We start from the raw sequence: 14,729 nt of genomic DNA, 5'->3' as shown, positions 1-14,729 counted from the left end.
ATATTGGTCCCTGCCCAGGAAAACACATCCAGTAGCTGACGAACTATGCTGTGATCCATACAGACAGTTCAGAGCTGGCTCGGGGCCTTGGGGGAATCCAGAAGAAGCCGTGGTCAATTCCAGAAGGACTTTGTGAAGCAGATGATGCTGGACTAGATGTTTTTAATAAGTAAACCAACCAACCAATTATTTTGAGAGGGTTTCACTATGTGTTCCTTGCTGGCCGAGATCTCACTCAGGCTGGTCTCAAACTCACAGAGATCCTTGTGCCTCTGCTGCCTCCCAAGTGCTGGGATTAAAGGCGTGTGTCTTCAATGCCTGGCACACTTGAGATAATTTCCCTTAAAAACTCCAAGTGTGAGAATCCCCGGAACAATCTGGGATTTCCCTGGGGCTGCACACATTGGGCTTGGGCTTAGTAGAGACCACACTGCACTCTTTGGAGAGGGCTGGTGTTGGAGAAATAGGCAGGGTGTCTGGGAGCATCCGTGTGGGCTCCAAACCAGCACTGGGACTTTAACCTGCCCCTTGTCATCTCTGCTCTAGTGAGCAGAAGTAGTAGTGGTCACTCATCCAGCAGAGCACGCGGGAGCATCACTCTTTAAGGGCCACCTATGCTTCAGGTCCTGTTCACAGCTCTGTTCCTGAAGTCTGTCCTGTGAGGTCCAGATAGATCATAATGTGCACGTGCATAAGATAAAGATTGCAAACATAGTGCTAAAGAGAACAGGGCAAGAGAAGGAGAGGCAGAGTGGGTAGCCAGGGCTGTGTGGGCAGAATGTTCTGTCCTGCCAGCCAGCTCCCAGATAACCACATAGAGACTATTATTAATTATGAGTGCTTAGCCAATAACTTAGACTTGTTACTAACTAGCTCTTACAACTTAAATTAACTCACATTTCTTACCTACATTCTATCACGTGGCTCGGTACCTTTCTTCATCATGGCATGTTCATCTTGCTTCTCCCCAAGTCTCCTGGTGACTCTGTTGTTCTTCATCCCAGTGTTCTCTCTTCCTGTCCACAAGTCCGCCTAACATTTTTCTGCCTAGCTATTGGCCATCTAGCTCTTTATTAAACCAACAAGAGCAGCACACCTTCACTGTGTACAAAACGGTTATTCCACAGCAGGGGCGTCTTGACCCCATCTGTGCTCTAGAGTACTGGATTTGAGGGGTGTTGTGGGAATTTAGTGTTGTGGTCTGATGGTCAGTGAAGTCAGACATTGGTTTGAGAGGTGGGGTTCACATTCAGCTGGTTGGAATGGATTAGAGAGCTCCCCAATACTGAGAAAACTTCACCTCCAGCGAAGAGGAGGCAGGGCCTAAAGGTGGCACAGGCCCTTTTCAAGCTGGGAGCCGTCAGAGATGGCGTGCGTCCTAGTCGTTGTGTTTGTCTTGGGTTCTTATCTTTATCTTTTGTCCCTTAGTTTTATTTTATAATAAATGGTAAAAGGACTCGCAATAGTGTTGCTCCCCAGGCCCTAAGCATCTAGAAGTCTGTGAGGGCAGCAGGTAGGTCAGAGGCACAATCTAGACCAGTAGAATAGGGAGGGGTCTTGAAAGCCAGGCTGACCTTCTCACCTGCTGAAGTCTGGGGCCAGAGAGCTTGTCCTTTGTTTGACACTGAGAGATGAGAGAACTGGTTTTGGTGATGTCCCATTCCTGTTTCAGTGGACGTTAGATGGAGAGTAACGGGCTGGGGCTGGGACTGGGACTGAAAGGAGTGGAGAGAGGTCCGTGTACAGGCCGGTGGCAGCTGGAAGGTGTGGTCACTGTCAAGGGAAGGAAGAATCCTGGAGAAGGAGTTAGAGATGCCTGTTGGGTGGGTATGCAAGTGCCGTGCAGGTGTGATGTGGAAGGTGGGGTTCTGAGAGCTGGTCCCCCAGCAGATGTACAGGACAGCCTTTGGTCGTGACAGCCATGTGGTAGGCCAGGGAGCACATGGCCGCAGAGAAAGCCTTCACCAGGCACGGCTTAGTTAGGGCTTCCTGAGAGAGGTGTCACGGAGCCAAGTCTCAGTCAGCGCTGTTTCTGAAAGCCCCATAAGGTGGCTGCTGTGCCCCTCCCCCAAGGGCTTCAGCCCTTCTAGGGCACCCTGCAGGCCCCACTCCAACTCCAGAGGGCTCCAGCCTCACAGGGAGCAGAGGAGGGAAGGAGAGAGTTTAACTTCCCCTCTCCCCTTCTGGATCTGAAACTTCAAGGCCCTCTGATTTTCTCCACACATTTCCATCCTGTGTTTGATCGTTTGCTTAAATAAGATCCGTATGACACAGCTGCTGCCAGCAGCGCTGCTTGAAACCTGTTAGCTGAAACAAAAAGCCTTCTGGGGAAATGAAAGGCCTGACTTTGGAAATCTAAGCATTCCTGTCCATCTGTCTTTTCTCAAATGGCCTCCATTTAAGCTCTTAAATGTGTTCTGAGTGCCCCTTCCACTAACAATATTCTGGGTAATGTTATGATTTTCCCCCCAGCTACAATTACCCCGGCTCCAGGCCCTAACAACGGCTTGAAATGCCGTCGCCCGTGAGGCAGGAGGAATGTGTAACGCACTTCCAGGCTTCTTTAGGCCCGAGTCTGCACAGAATGGGATGGATGATTGTGCCCTAGCAGGTTGCTTTGGGTTTTTGTCTAGCTTTAAAGTTTTTAAATCACATTATTTACTTTCTCTCTCTCTCTCTCTCTCTCTCTCTCTCTCTCTCTCCTCTCTCTCTGTGTGTGTGTGTGTCTCTGTGTGTGTGTACATACACACACACACACACTCAAGATCAGAACTGGAGGGAGTTGGTTCTTTCCTTCACCATGTGGGTCCTGGGTATTGAACTTGTCAGCAGGTGTCACCTTGCAGGCTCCAGGTTGCCTTTCAAAGAGTCCTGAGCTGGGTCTCCTATGAAGACAGATGTGAAGGCAAAGGCGGGGTGGGGGTGGAGACGTTCCCTGCTTACATTTGTGTCAGGAGATTGTCAGGAGAGCTGGGGTCACAGGCCTGAGTTGTTGCACACGGTCCCCCAGTAGACAAGCCAAACCTTGCTGACTAGTAGTGGCAGCTGCCAGCACCCTCAGCTGTCTTCTGAGAGCTGAGGAAAGAAGCCTTTCTGAGCTTCTTTCCTTCCTCCTCCTCTCTCCTCCTCCTTTTTTCCCTTGTTTTGTTGTATTTTGGAGATAGGGCGTAGTTAGGTAGCTCAGGCTAGCCTCAAGCTGGATCTTCCTGCATCTGCTTCACAACAGCCAGGACTGCAGGCATATAATGCCACCCCAGTTCTATCTTTTCTCCCCGCCTGCTGGCCTGAAGGAGCCTGTGGAGTTTGTCAGGCTGCCATAAAGGCAAGCAAGCACCCCACAGACCTTCATCAGTTAGTTCTTGGCTATGTCCCCTCCCCCCATCTGTCTACAGTCTTCAACTCCATTGGTAGAGGTGGGCAGGCTTGAGCTTGGTAAGGAGGTTTCTTGTTTTATTTGGGAATTGAGCCTAGGGACTTGACCATGAACAGGTTTCTAGGGGCCCTGCTCTGTGTGGGCAGCCACGTTTGCAGCCTAGAGCCCTCAAGAGACCACACAACAACCCCTCCTCTCTGCACTCTGGGCCATCATTCCTGAGAAAACTGGAACTCTACAGCCATTCCCTCACCGCGATCCCTGGCTTCCACATTTCATGTGACTCCCTACTGGAGGCTGGGTACCAGGGAGAGACATCTCTATGGACAGCTCTCCCAGGTTGGGGGTCAAGAGACAACAGTCAGACTTTTCCTCCCTTAACGTTAATCCTAAAATGAAAGGGTGTGAACGTGCATAACCCCTGGGAGAAAGGAGGGCGGTGTGAGTCCTGGGGGAGCCGCATCAGGAGGGCGGTGTGAGTCCTGGGGGAGCCGCATCAGGGTGTGTTAATACTCAAGGGTATAAGGACTTTTCTCCAGTTCATCACATCTTCCTCCTTTTTACTCTTCCCTCACGAGTTAAAAAATTTTATTTTGTGTGTATGAATGTTTCGCCTGCATGTATGTCTGTGTACCAAGTGCATGCCTGGTGCTTTTGGAGACCAGAAGATGTTGGATCCCATGGAACAGGAGTTAAAGGTTGGGGGCTGCCATGTGTGTGCTGGGAATCAAACCTGGGTCCTTTGGAAGAGCAGCAAGTGCTCCTAACGGCTGAGCCAACTTTGCAGCCTCCTCCAGCCTCACTTGTTAATTCTCTTCTTTCTGAACACCCACCCTGTGACCTCCTCGTCTGAGAACCAATCAGCAAGGAGACTTTCTTAGAACACATCGCTCTTGCTGACCTAATGTTCTCCTGGTGTGGCAAAAGGTGGTTTTAAAATGCAGCAAGTCTTGGAATGGTTCTCTTTGCTTCATGGTGTTCGTGTGTGCTTAGCCCTTTGTGTTGGGTTCATTGACTGTGTTTGCTAAGGAGCCAGGCCCCTCCTGCCTGTTTCAGTAACTGACAGCTGTCTTCTTCAAACTTATTGTCTGAGATGCAAGGAGCCTCCAGCAAGTCAGGGAGGCTAGGGGCACCAGCTGACCACTTGAATGGTGGACACAGGGAAACACTGATATTTGTGGCCAAGTGACTTGTCTTTCTTTCTGTCTGTTCCTCGAAATAGCCCGAGGATAGCGAATGGGTAGCCTGGTTTTCCACAGGAACAAGTGGGGTTGGAGCTAAGGTGTTTGCTGGCATTTCCAGCTGCACTAGCCAGTCTGCTGACATCTGAACCGCTGCTCTGTAAGCCTCTCCAGGAAACCTCTTGGTGACTTGGCCCCTGAACTTCAGACAACTGAGGTTGGACTCTCTGTGTACAGGCCAAGCGTCTTTGGAATGATTCATAGGACCATCTCTTTCTTTCGTTCTTTTCAGGTCACCGTGGAGTAACAAGTATGATCCTCCTTTGGAAGATGGGGCCATGCCGTCTGCTCGACTGAGAAAGCTGGAGGTGGAGGCCAACAATGCCTTCGACCAATACCGAGACCTGTGAGTTTCCCTCTGCACGCTAGCTCTTGGGGCTTTCATGGGGAAGATCTTCTATACGAGAGTGACTGTGGGCTCTGCTGCCTGGTCACCTAACTTGCTAACTTGGAGTTACCTGATGCAGAGGTGACTGTATTACTCTGCTACCGTTCACAGTGGTGCTGGTAAGTCGGGAGAGCACCTATGTGTGTGAGACATGGGGTGGGTGTTTTGCACTCTCACTGTCTCGGGTTCTCTCAAATGAATCAGTTTCAGTAAGAGTTAGGTGTCACACAGAGACAATAAGTTTACCCAAGGCCGGGACAGAGCTAATACTCAAACACAGATGATCAACCACAGATAGGCAGCTAAGATACAGTGTAGCTTGGACTGTTTGTAACCTGAGTGCCGATGTCACAGATGCACAAGAACATACCATAGCTCTCAGGCCTAGCTCCCTTTGGACTGGACCTTGGGGGCTGTGCTGACTGCTCAGTTGGAGGGCAGAGTGAACTGAGGTGTCATGAGGGTTACAGTAACCCTTCCCCAAACTGACATCTTTTTCACCTCCCTTCTGTCCTTTTGTGCATGTATGAATAATTTTGTGCTCGTGGTTGTATGGACATGTGAATGTGGATATGTGTACGTGTGGAGACCAGAGGTCAATGTCTGCTATCCTCCCCCACACTCTCCATTTTATTTATTGAAACAGGGTCTCACTAAACCTGGGGCACACCTGTTTGGCAAGACTCACTAGCTAGCACGCCCCAAGAATCCTCCTTATCTTGTACCCACCCACCCAAGTTCTGGGGTTACAGGCTCACACCACCATGCCTAACTTTTTACATGAGTGCTGGAGATTGAAACCCAGGTTGTTGAGCTTGCACAGCCAGCATCTCACCAGCCACACCTCCTCCCTTGAGGCCAGGTGAACATCTCTGAGTCCAAAGCTGCTCAGGGCACCGGCACAGGAAAACATTTCGGTATGCTTGTTTCTGTTCCTTTTTGCTCAAATTTTGCCATACTTAGTCATTTAGCTGTTCTCTTCAAGGCTTTTTGTTTAATCACAATCTCATTTCACGTTAGGTACTATACTAGAGGTACGCAATCTGAAGTTAGTACAGCCCCCCTCCCCACATACACATCCCAGAACAAGGGTTGGCACACTCCCGTGAAGGGACAGATAGTGACCACATTGGACTTGCCAGCCATAGAAGGCTGATCTTGGTTTTGTCTTTTTGTATCACCTTACAATATGTAAAACCCTGAGGTGGGTGGGATTCAGCCTCCATCTCTACTAGACTCCACCCTGGTCTAGCATGGAGGCAGAAAAATGGAAATGAGAGAAATGGTGACCCCGTAGTTAGAAAAGAGGCTCTGGGCTCCAGCATTCAGACTGTGGACTGGTCTCCCCCATTCACATTTGGGAGGAAAGGGTTGCTTCTCAGCCCGATACAGGTTGTATCAGGAAGCCATCAGCCCATGGTCCCAAACACTTTAGTGGCCCCCACATGCTTGTCTGTATAGTGGCTATCTTCATGTCTCATATGGTGAGGTTTTACGTAAGCTGTCATATATATGGGTGCTGGGAATTGAGTGTGGGTCCTCTAGAAGAGCAGCTAGTGCTCTTGACTGCTGAGCCATATAATGCCTTTTACCTAAGTTACAAGGTCCCCTGGAGGAAAACACAGAGATTGAGGCCCCCATGACTCACAGGGCATGCCCACAGAGTGGTGATTCAAATCTCCTTTCTCTTGACATTTGCACAAGTGTTACTTCTCACAATTAAGATGGGCGTTTGTATCTAATGGGTCTTGCATCTCCCGTTTTGCCACCCTGTGGGATCGATTGTTCCTCCTGGCAGTGCTGACAACCAGCTCTGTCATTTATTTGTAGCTTTTCATTCTCTGATGTCACCTTGCCACCAGAAACAGCTTCAAATAAGTGGGCTCTTCAGCCAGAGTGCCAAGTGGAGCCAGTTTCATGTTGCAGTCATATTGACAGTAGGACCAGGGAGTGTGTTCACCTCTGTTAGGGACCATCCCCTCCTAGAAATGAATTGACACGTTCAGAAGTACAAAGTAGCTCATCCCTGTTCACAGCTAGAACGTGGCAGAACTAGGGGATGAAAACATTCTGTTTGTCTTTGCTTTCTGCTGCTGTGATAAAATACTTACTAAAGCCAACTCGGGGAGGAACGGGTTTGTCTGTCTTACGGGTTGAAGTTACTCACTGAGGGAAGATCAGGAGCTCAGGCAGAGATCATGGAGGAGTGCTGTGTACTGGCTTGATTTTCATGGCTTGCTCAGTTACCTTCTTATAATCTAGGACCACCTTCTGAAGGGTGGCATTTCCCACAGTGGCCAGGCCCTCCAACCACTCCACAGATTTGCCCACAGGCAGTCTGATGAGGCAATTCCTCAACTGAGGTTTCCTGTTCTTCAGTTGACTATTTTGAGCCAAGTTAATGTAAACTAACCCGGACATATCCTCACCTAACTCCAGAGTCGTGTGTGTGTGTGTGTGTGTTTGTGTGTGTGTGTGCGTGCGTGCGTGCGTGCGCGCGCGCGCGCGCGTGCGTGTAGTGAATCAGGTGAATGAGTAGGTGTTAGGAAAGTGGAGACACATTGCCTTTCCAGGAGGTAGCTGTAGAGCTGAGGACTAATGTCCAAAAGGTCCAGCCAGACAGAGGAGCTCTGGCACCAGTGTCCCCAGACTGTCACCCTGGACGTGCACACACTTGCCTCTGAGTTTAGAAGCAGAGTTGAAAGCCTATCATATTTGGCACTTTCTTAGCTTTGAAAGTTCCTCACTGACTGCCTTAGAGCATTCTGGGAAGACAGCCTGCCCCAGCTAAGTGTCAGGTAGGAGTGGAGAGTGCCTCTCGGAAGTGTGTGTTGGGTCTCCACATGTGTGGAGCTGAGCTGCCTCGTGTGCTGCAGAGCCCATGGAGGCCACCCAGTCCCTCCGTTAACCTTGGGGCTGTATGTTTAGGTTTGGTGGTGAGGATGGCCCTGAGTGCGGAAAGACTTAGATGTGAGGTGTTTCTCCCTCAGGGAAGTGGTTCTGAAGCGTTGCCTTGGGCTGCCATTCACTCTGCTCCCCTGTGACTCGCCTGTCCCCTAGCTCTTTTCTGAGGGACTGGTTGGCCATTATGGTGGATGTCTGTTCTGTCATCGAGGGTTCTAAGGAAGGCAGCAGGATGGTCCCTTTCTGTTCCAGGTGCAGATCAGCCTGGATTCCCCAGACCCTGGGGCTCTAAGTGTGTTGCTTGGCAAGGGGAGGAGGAGAGCGCAGAGGCTCTCAAGGAGGACGGGAGGTTCCCTGCTTGGCCTGCAGTGGGTGGAGAAGGCAGGACTGGGGGGAAAGTTTGGGGGTTGTATGTGGTTATAGCATCCATTGTCATAGAGGCTAAGGAATCTCCCGAGAAGAACATGTGGGAAGACTCAGGTGAACTGAACCACCCATTCTGGGGCAAATGTTAAGAAAACAGATCATCTTTTTCTTTGTAAGCACCTTGGTTTGTTGCTCAGCTCCCATTCTCAGCCTCTGGGTGGTGGTGTTTGTATGAGTGTCAGTGGCCTTGGAGTCTAAGCGGTTTCCCCCTGGGCTTAGGTGTCTAGGAGGCCTCTGTGTGGCACTGTGGGCTTTTCTACATTGTTGCCTGGTATGCAGGGGTGGCAGACCATGCTTTTCTCTCCTCATGGCTACCCCTCCCTGCCGTTGACCACAGGAAGTCTTGGTTGTTACCCCATGAATGAAGTCACAGAGCCCTTCCAGGGACTGTGTACTTGTCTTTTCTTCATATTGAAAACAGACCAAACTCACAGGGCCCTCTGGGAGGAGACATCCCACACAGTGCTAGTCCAGGAAGGCAGGCTGGCTCCAGATCTGGAAGACCAGGTGACTGATACTCCTGTGCCCTTTGGGTGGGGTGTGTGACAGACAGCCCACCTCTAACTTCTGATAGTCTCCAGTAGTTCAGAATTCTAGAGGCCATGTTAATCTGTGCTCAAGGCTTCAATCACCTTACCTATCCTATGAGGAACTTCCAGGCGTCATACAGGCAGAGTTCTGGTCTCCTCATAGAGAAGGAACACTGTGCATTTGTGACTCTTCATATAGCCTCATGTTCCCGGACTAACCCTCCCTTACACAGGGAAGGCCACACTGAACCTGCTATGAGCAAGGTTTTGACACACATTGCAAACAAAATGCAGGGGCTTAGATGCCATGGCCTTGTTGCCATGAGACCAGGTGTACAACTTATCAGTGCATGCATGTGGTCATGGTTGCCTGCTGTGACCTTGTTTTTATTGCTAGTTTTCCTTAGAAGATGACAGAGGGATAGGGAGTGTACGGGGCTGCCTCAGCCCACACCAGCCCTTTCTGAGATGGGACATGCTCAGTTCCTCCCTGAGGGTTCTCTGCCATGAGATCCAAGGAGAGACTAGATTCTATCTTCAGGCCCCAGCTTTGATCCTGGATCTGTAAAGACTTTGACTTTGCAGGGAATTGGAGTTAATCACCTGCACATGGGGTCCGTCTGGTCAGAGTGGCTGCTGGGGCCAGGGTGGCTGCCATGCAGGCCCCTCTGGCTTATAACTCCCACGGGATGTAGCTCACATGCAGGCCTGTGAACATTTCTCAATTAGGGATAAAGGGCTGGCAGTCCCCAAGGTGAACAAGGGCAAGTAGGATCCAAGGAGCCAAGCTGGGGTCCTGCCTGGTTGCCTTTGAAGTCCCTTGGTTCCTGCTTTTCCTGCTCCCTGCCCCCCTCCTCACTGTACTTCTCCAGCCCCCCCCCCATTTATTTCCTTTCTTCTTTGCTATTGTAGACAGAAATGATCACAATGATTTTTCCCCCTCCTGGAGATTGCCTGTGATAGCAGGGCCCAGACAGCCTAGGTTTTAGATAAAGGGTTGATTTGTGAAGCTGCCCAGGATGCAAGGCACGCTTTGCCTCAGGGACAGACTGTAAAATACCACCTGCTCCAAATCCTCTCAGATTCCACCACTTCTACCCTGGCCCTGGAATCCCAGCTGTTCCATCTCTTTCCCCCAAGTCCCAATTGTCTGCCTGTGATGGTTATAACCAGCAGCTCCCTGTGGGAGTTGGAGAAGGGAGCAGAGACGGCAAACTCATGAACACTTTTTCCCGGCAGAGTCAGCTCTTCTAGGCCCAGACCTTGTCTAGTTCACAGTCAGAACTTCTACATGGCCTGAGACCTGTCTTTCTGGGAGGAACATGAAGTAGACTCTGAAGTGCAGGGCAGTGACTTCTTGCTGCTGGGAACAGGGCCATCTCACCAGCCAGAGCAACCACAGTAGGCTGATAGGATCCTGAGTTCATCACCTTGATCTTTCAGGTTCCCAGAGAAGACAGGGACCTGGCCTACTTCAGCTTTTGGTTTAGCTTTGGCCTAGCCTCTGGTTCTGCCCCAAACCAGATGTTGTAACTGCAGAGGGGGCTGGCACCACTCCCCTCCAGAGCTGATTACTCCCATCTGCACCAGACATCTCGCCCTGTGCTCTGCGATCCCTGGCTCTTAGCTCCGAGCAGATAATACCTTCAAACATGCGGTTGCAATTTATTGGCCTTATAAGTTAATTTTAGGGGGTGTGCAATTGATTGAAATCAAAACTTAATGAAGGCCAGAGTCTGGGGGTCCAGGATCAGGTTGGGAAGGAGCCCTGTGTTCTTCCTCGTCTGGGGTCTGAGAGGATCTTCAAAAGCTGTGATTCGCTTTTCTAATCAACCCTGCTTCCCTGGAAGAACTTTACGGAGTAGAGCAAGGCTGGTGTTCTATGGCCATCCCAGAAGCCCATGGGCTTCTGCAGGAGAAGTTGGGGTGTTTGGTAGATGGCCTTTCCTGGCTCCCCAGCCCCTTGTCCCTCTTGGTACCCATCTCAGAGCTGTAGCTGTTTCTGTTCCTTGTCACTGTGGTGTCCTGGAACTCTGAAACTTTGTCCTCCTAGGTTGTGGGTTCTGAGGTACAGCCCTTTCTGGATGTAGGCATTCAGTGTCCACTCCTGTGGGACAGTAGGAGGTGGCTGGGAAACCCTGCAGAGTTGGAAAGCCATGTCTGAGCTGAGAAAGACCTCTCCAGCCCAGGGTACAGACAACCACCTGTGAAATCCCACCGCTCTCAATGAGTCACCTCAGAGTTGGGGGTCTTTGGCTCTTTTCTGCGCTAACCCACTGAGTGACTTGGGCGTACAAGTTGACTTCTTGCTACACACACTCTCTGCTTGCAGCGGTTACCCATGTGGATGCCTTTTCTATGTCCAGGAGTGACCTTGGCCCAGTGATGGGTATGTCATCAGTGTCACTGGCTATGCTGTGCTCAGCCAACACCCACACAGCAAAGCATCAAGTAAATGTCTGGTAACTAGAGTTAATGATTCTTAGGAAGTCTTTCCTTGGGGCACAGTGAGGACACAGGCAGGCACTGACTTCCTGTTACAGCAGCTGAAGAGACAGACCATTCAGCAGTCACTTATAGAGAGCATCCATGGCGGGGATAGGTTCAGCCAAGATAGAGTCAGAACCAGCCCTGAAGAAGCACAGACAATACTAAGGAAAGATGGACAGATGCCTGTACCATCCTGTAAGTGCAGAGAATGAATCACAGCAGGGGACCAGGCTGTAGAGGGTGGCCACCTGGGTAGCAGCTGGGGTGATTATCGGGTCTGTCTTGTGCATGTGGAGAGCTGTCTTGAGACTGTGATCCTCCAGTAAGCCTGCTAGTAAGGCCAGCCCTGGCTGGTGCTGGACCTTCAACTCCGGGAGCAGTCTGCCATCCCCTAATGAAGCATAAACTCTATGAACGGACTATGCAGAAGCCACACATTCTGAGAGCCCGAAGCCTCAGTATCTGTTAGGGGAAATCAGCTCCGTATACCTGGGTCCCCAGCCTTCTCCCTTGGCTGTGCTGGGTCCTGTGGCCCCTCCTAGCATATCCTTGAGTCATGGCACTGCATAGCTGTGAACTTGGCAAGGCAACCCATGACTGTGCTCTGGGCAGTGGGAAAGGCAGTTCTGGGCAGTTGTGTTCCCCATGACTGGATCAGGATAGAGACTATGGGGAGAGGTGCATGGTCCCCGTAGGCACATGCTCAAAGTTGGGTTCTGAAGAGTTCCATGGATATTGTTTGGAGACTGGAGCAGAAAGACCTAGGGAAGAACGACTGGCTCCAGGCTTAGGTTCTTCCCTCCATCTGCCCCGGTGAGGTTTGTATTTCAAGGCCCTATGCTTTTCACCACCAGGAATGTCAGCCCAGGACCTTGGTCTTGGGTTCTGAGCTCCTAGAACAAGCTGAGGAAGAGCAGGAGGCACAGTCAGCCTGAGGTAATGGAGAACGTACAAGAAATTCTAGAGCTGGCGAGAGCAGCGCGGTACAGCGGCCCTCTCTTGTCACTTCATGTGGGCTGTGCCCTTTTCCTTGCTTGGGTCCAAAGGTTTGCAGGGGTCTCTTGCTTTGGACTTTGGTAACGTGATTAGTATTTGGTTTTAACGTGTGCCACTCCTATCTTCAGCTCTGAAAACACATTCTGCCTCCGGGGGACAGAACTTCCCACTGTCTCAGCCTGTGTGGGGTGGGGGCAGTCGAGTTGTTTTGATTACATAGGAAGATGGGCAGTGCCCAGGAGACTAGTGATGAGAACCCACTGCAGTTCCTGTCATCTGGCCTCTCACAACTACAGTCTGGGCATTGGTTGCCTTGGTGTTCACTGTCTGAATTTCATCTGCTAAAAAAACTAAATAGAAAGCAGGAGTGTGTAGAAAGGCAGATTGCTTGTGAACAAGATCCTCCCCCCCCCCCCCAAGCCAGCACTGGGGACTCTGATTCTTCCCAAATTCTGAGTTCCTGTAACCAAATGGCATTCAGTCACGCTCAGGTTTCTGTGGCTCTGCTGGAATAAAACATCTCTGGAAACCAGGCCTAGCTCCCCACTGTCAAGCTCTTTGTCTCTCCAGAGTGCTTTGCTCCCTGACTAAGCTGCTTCCTAGGCTACTGTGATGGACAGACAGACCGTTGCTTGGGGCGAGTGATCAAGAATAGAGTCCTGCAATGCTCCCTGAAGCAGGGGGCTTTCCTTCCCAAATTCCTTGTAAGAGTACCCAGTGGCATCTCCTGGCTTCTGAGCCAACTCTGGGCTCCTTGCCTTCTTTGATTTCTTATGGCAGCAGGTTTTCATGCGTACATGTAATCACAGCCTGGACATTGTGTTGATTTTATGGTGGAAGGTTTTCTTGTTTTTTTTTTTTTTTATTATGTATGCAATATTCTGTCTGTGTGTATGTCTGCAGGCCAGAAGAGGGCACCAGACTTCATTACAGATTGTTGTGAGCCACCATGTGGTTGCTGGGAACCGAACTCAGAACCCTTGGAAGAGCAGGCAATGCTCTTAACCACTGAGCCATCTCTCCAGCCCCGATGGCGGCAGGTTTTCATGCATACATGTATTACAGCCTGGACGTTGTGTTGCTTCTCCCCACAGCTGGGATGTTCCAGGAGTCCAGTCAGCCTGGTGTGGGCACAGAATATAAGCCTTAATCACATCACCCCAGACAGCTGTCCCTGCTGCCTTCTTCCCAGCCTGTGACTTGGGTACATTCCCTGCCTTTCTAGCATACAGTTTTGGTTTGCATGGGACTCACACATGCAAATGCATGTGTACTTGCGTATGAGTGTGTGCAGGTGTGCCCTTTCTGTGTGTGCATGTGTGGAGGCCAAAGGTTGTCATTGAATGTTTTCTTCTGTTCATCTCCACCTTATTTTTTGAGACAGGGTCTCGCTATAAACCTGAACTCACAGATTAGCCAGACAGGCTGGCCAGCAAATCCCCAGGAATGGTCTTGTCTCCACCCACCAGTTGCAGCCACACGCTGCCGTGACCTTTTTATGTGGATTGTGGGGATCCCAACTCCCATCCTCATGCTTACTTGACAAGCACTTGATCCACCTCCCCAGCCTCTACAGTTTTTCTAACAGTGAAAACATGTACTCAAAGCTTCTAGCACAAAATGAGTTCCCCAAAAAAGGCAGCTCTGGGCAATTGAGGTGGTTGGTACCCAAGAGTCCTGAGTGGCGAGTCACTTCGGACTTAGGACTCCACGGAGCCAGCATCTCTGTGTGGAGCATGCAAGCAGAGGCACTTACTGCAATGTTGAGTGTAGACGCTTCGCCAGATCCCCAGCCCCTCCAGTCACCTTCATTTCCCTTTAAGTAAAAAACTGAAAGGCTGTAAAGAAGGACAGCCGTGGTCCAGATGTGCGCTTCTGAGCGTTGTTGGCATTGAAGTTGCACATGCCTAAGCCGATTGGTATGTTTGCTCAGGGGATCATTGCACCTGTGTGTACTGAAAGGAATTTCCACAGAATACCTGTCCCATGTCTGCGGGCAGATTGAGACATGTTCTGTAAACTGTGGCGGAAGCAGCTGTTGACACAAACAAGGGTGACTAGCTTTCTGCGTAGTATCTCAACACAGCCAACCACAACCAAATCTAGATCCTGGGGCCATGGAGGTGGGATTTTGCTCATAGCAAGCAGGACTTTGTGTCTCTGAGGGGATGACTTCTGGGCAATTCAGGGCACGTAGGGGTCGAAAGAAAATAGTCTGATGCATGGCAACAGGCACCACGGCCATGCCCTTGATCCATCACCTTCTCCTGTCTCCAGACATCATGTCCACATGCACCCTTAAACTGCACTGGTATAACCAGTCAGAAGAAGGCCAGTTGCCCAGCCCCTTGGAGTTATGGACATCTGCAGTTCTCTGGGCT

The 14,729-nt window shown here is 50.5% G+C and overlaps 1 protein-coding gene across 2 annotated transcripts in view; it reads left to right on the top strand.

Moving 5' to 3' along the window:
• Capzb (capping actin protein of muscle Z-line subunit beta) overlaps window positions 1-14,729 on the top strand; it is a 106,995-nt gene that overhangs the window by 72,859 nt on the left and 19,407 nt on the right. For both annotated transcript variants that reach the window (XM_050153009.1, XM_050153020.1), the window contains exon 4: window positions 4,847-4,960. In XM_050153009.1, coding sequence (XP_050008966.1) covers window positions 4,847-4,960 — 114 coding nt within the window. The remainder of the gene's footprint in view (window positions 1-4,846; window positions 4,961-14,729) is intronic.

Source organism: Alexandromys fortis, unplaced genomic scaffold (genome assembly GCF_014885135.2).
Source record: "Alexandromys fortis isolate MF-2015 unplaced genomic scaffold, M_Fortis_MF-2015_v1.1 scaffold_26, whole genome shotgun sequence".
Lineage (NCBI taxonomy): Eukaryota > Metazoa > Chordata > Mammalia > Rodentia > Cricetidae > Alexandromys > Alexandromys fortis.
The sequence above is the reverse complement of the archived record's forward strand: the minus strand, read 5'-3'. Positions and strand labels throughout refer to the sequence as shown.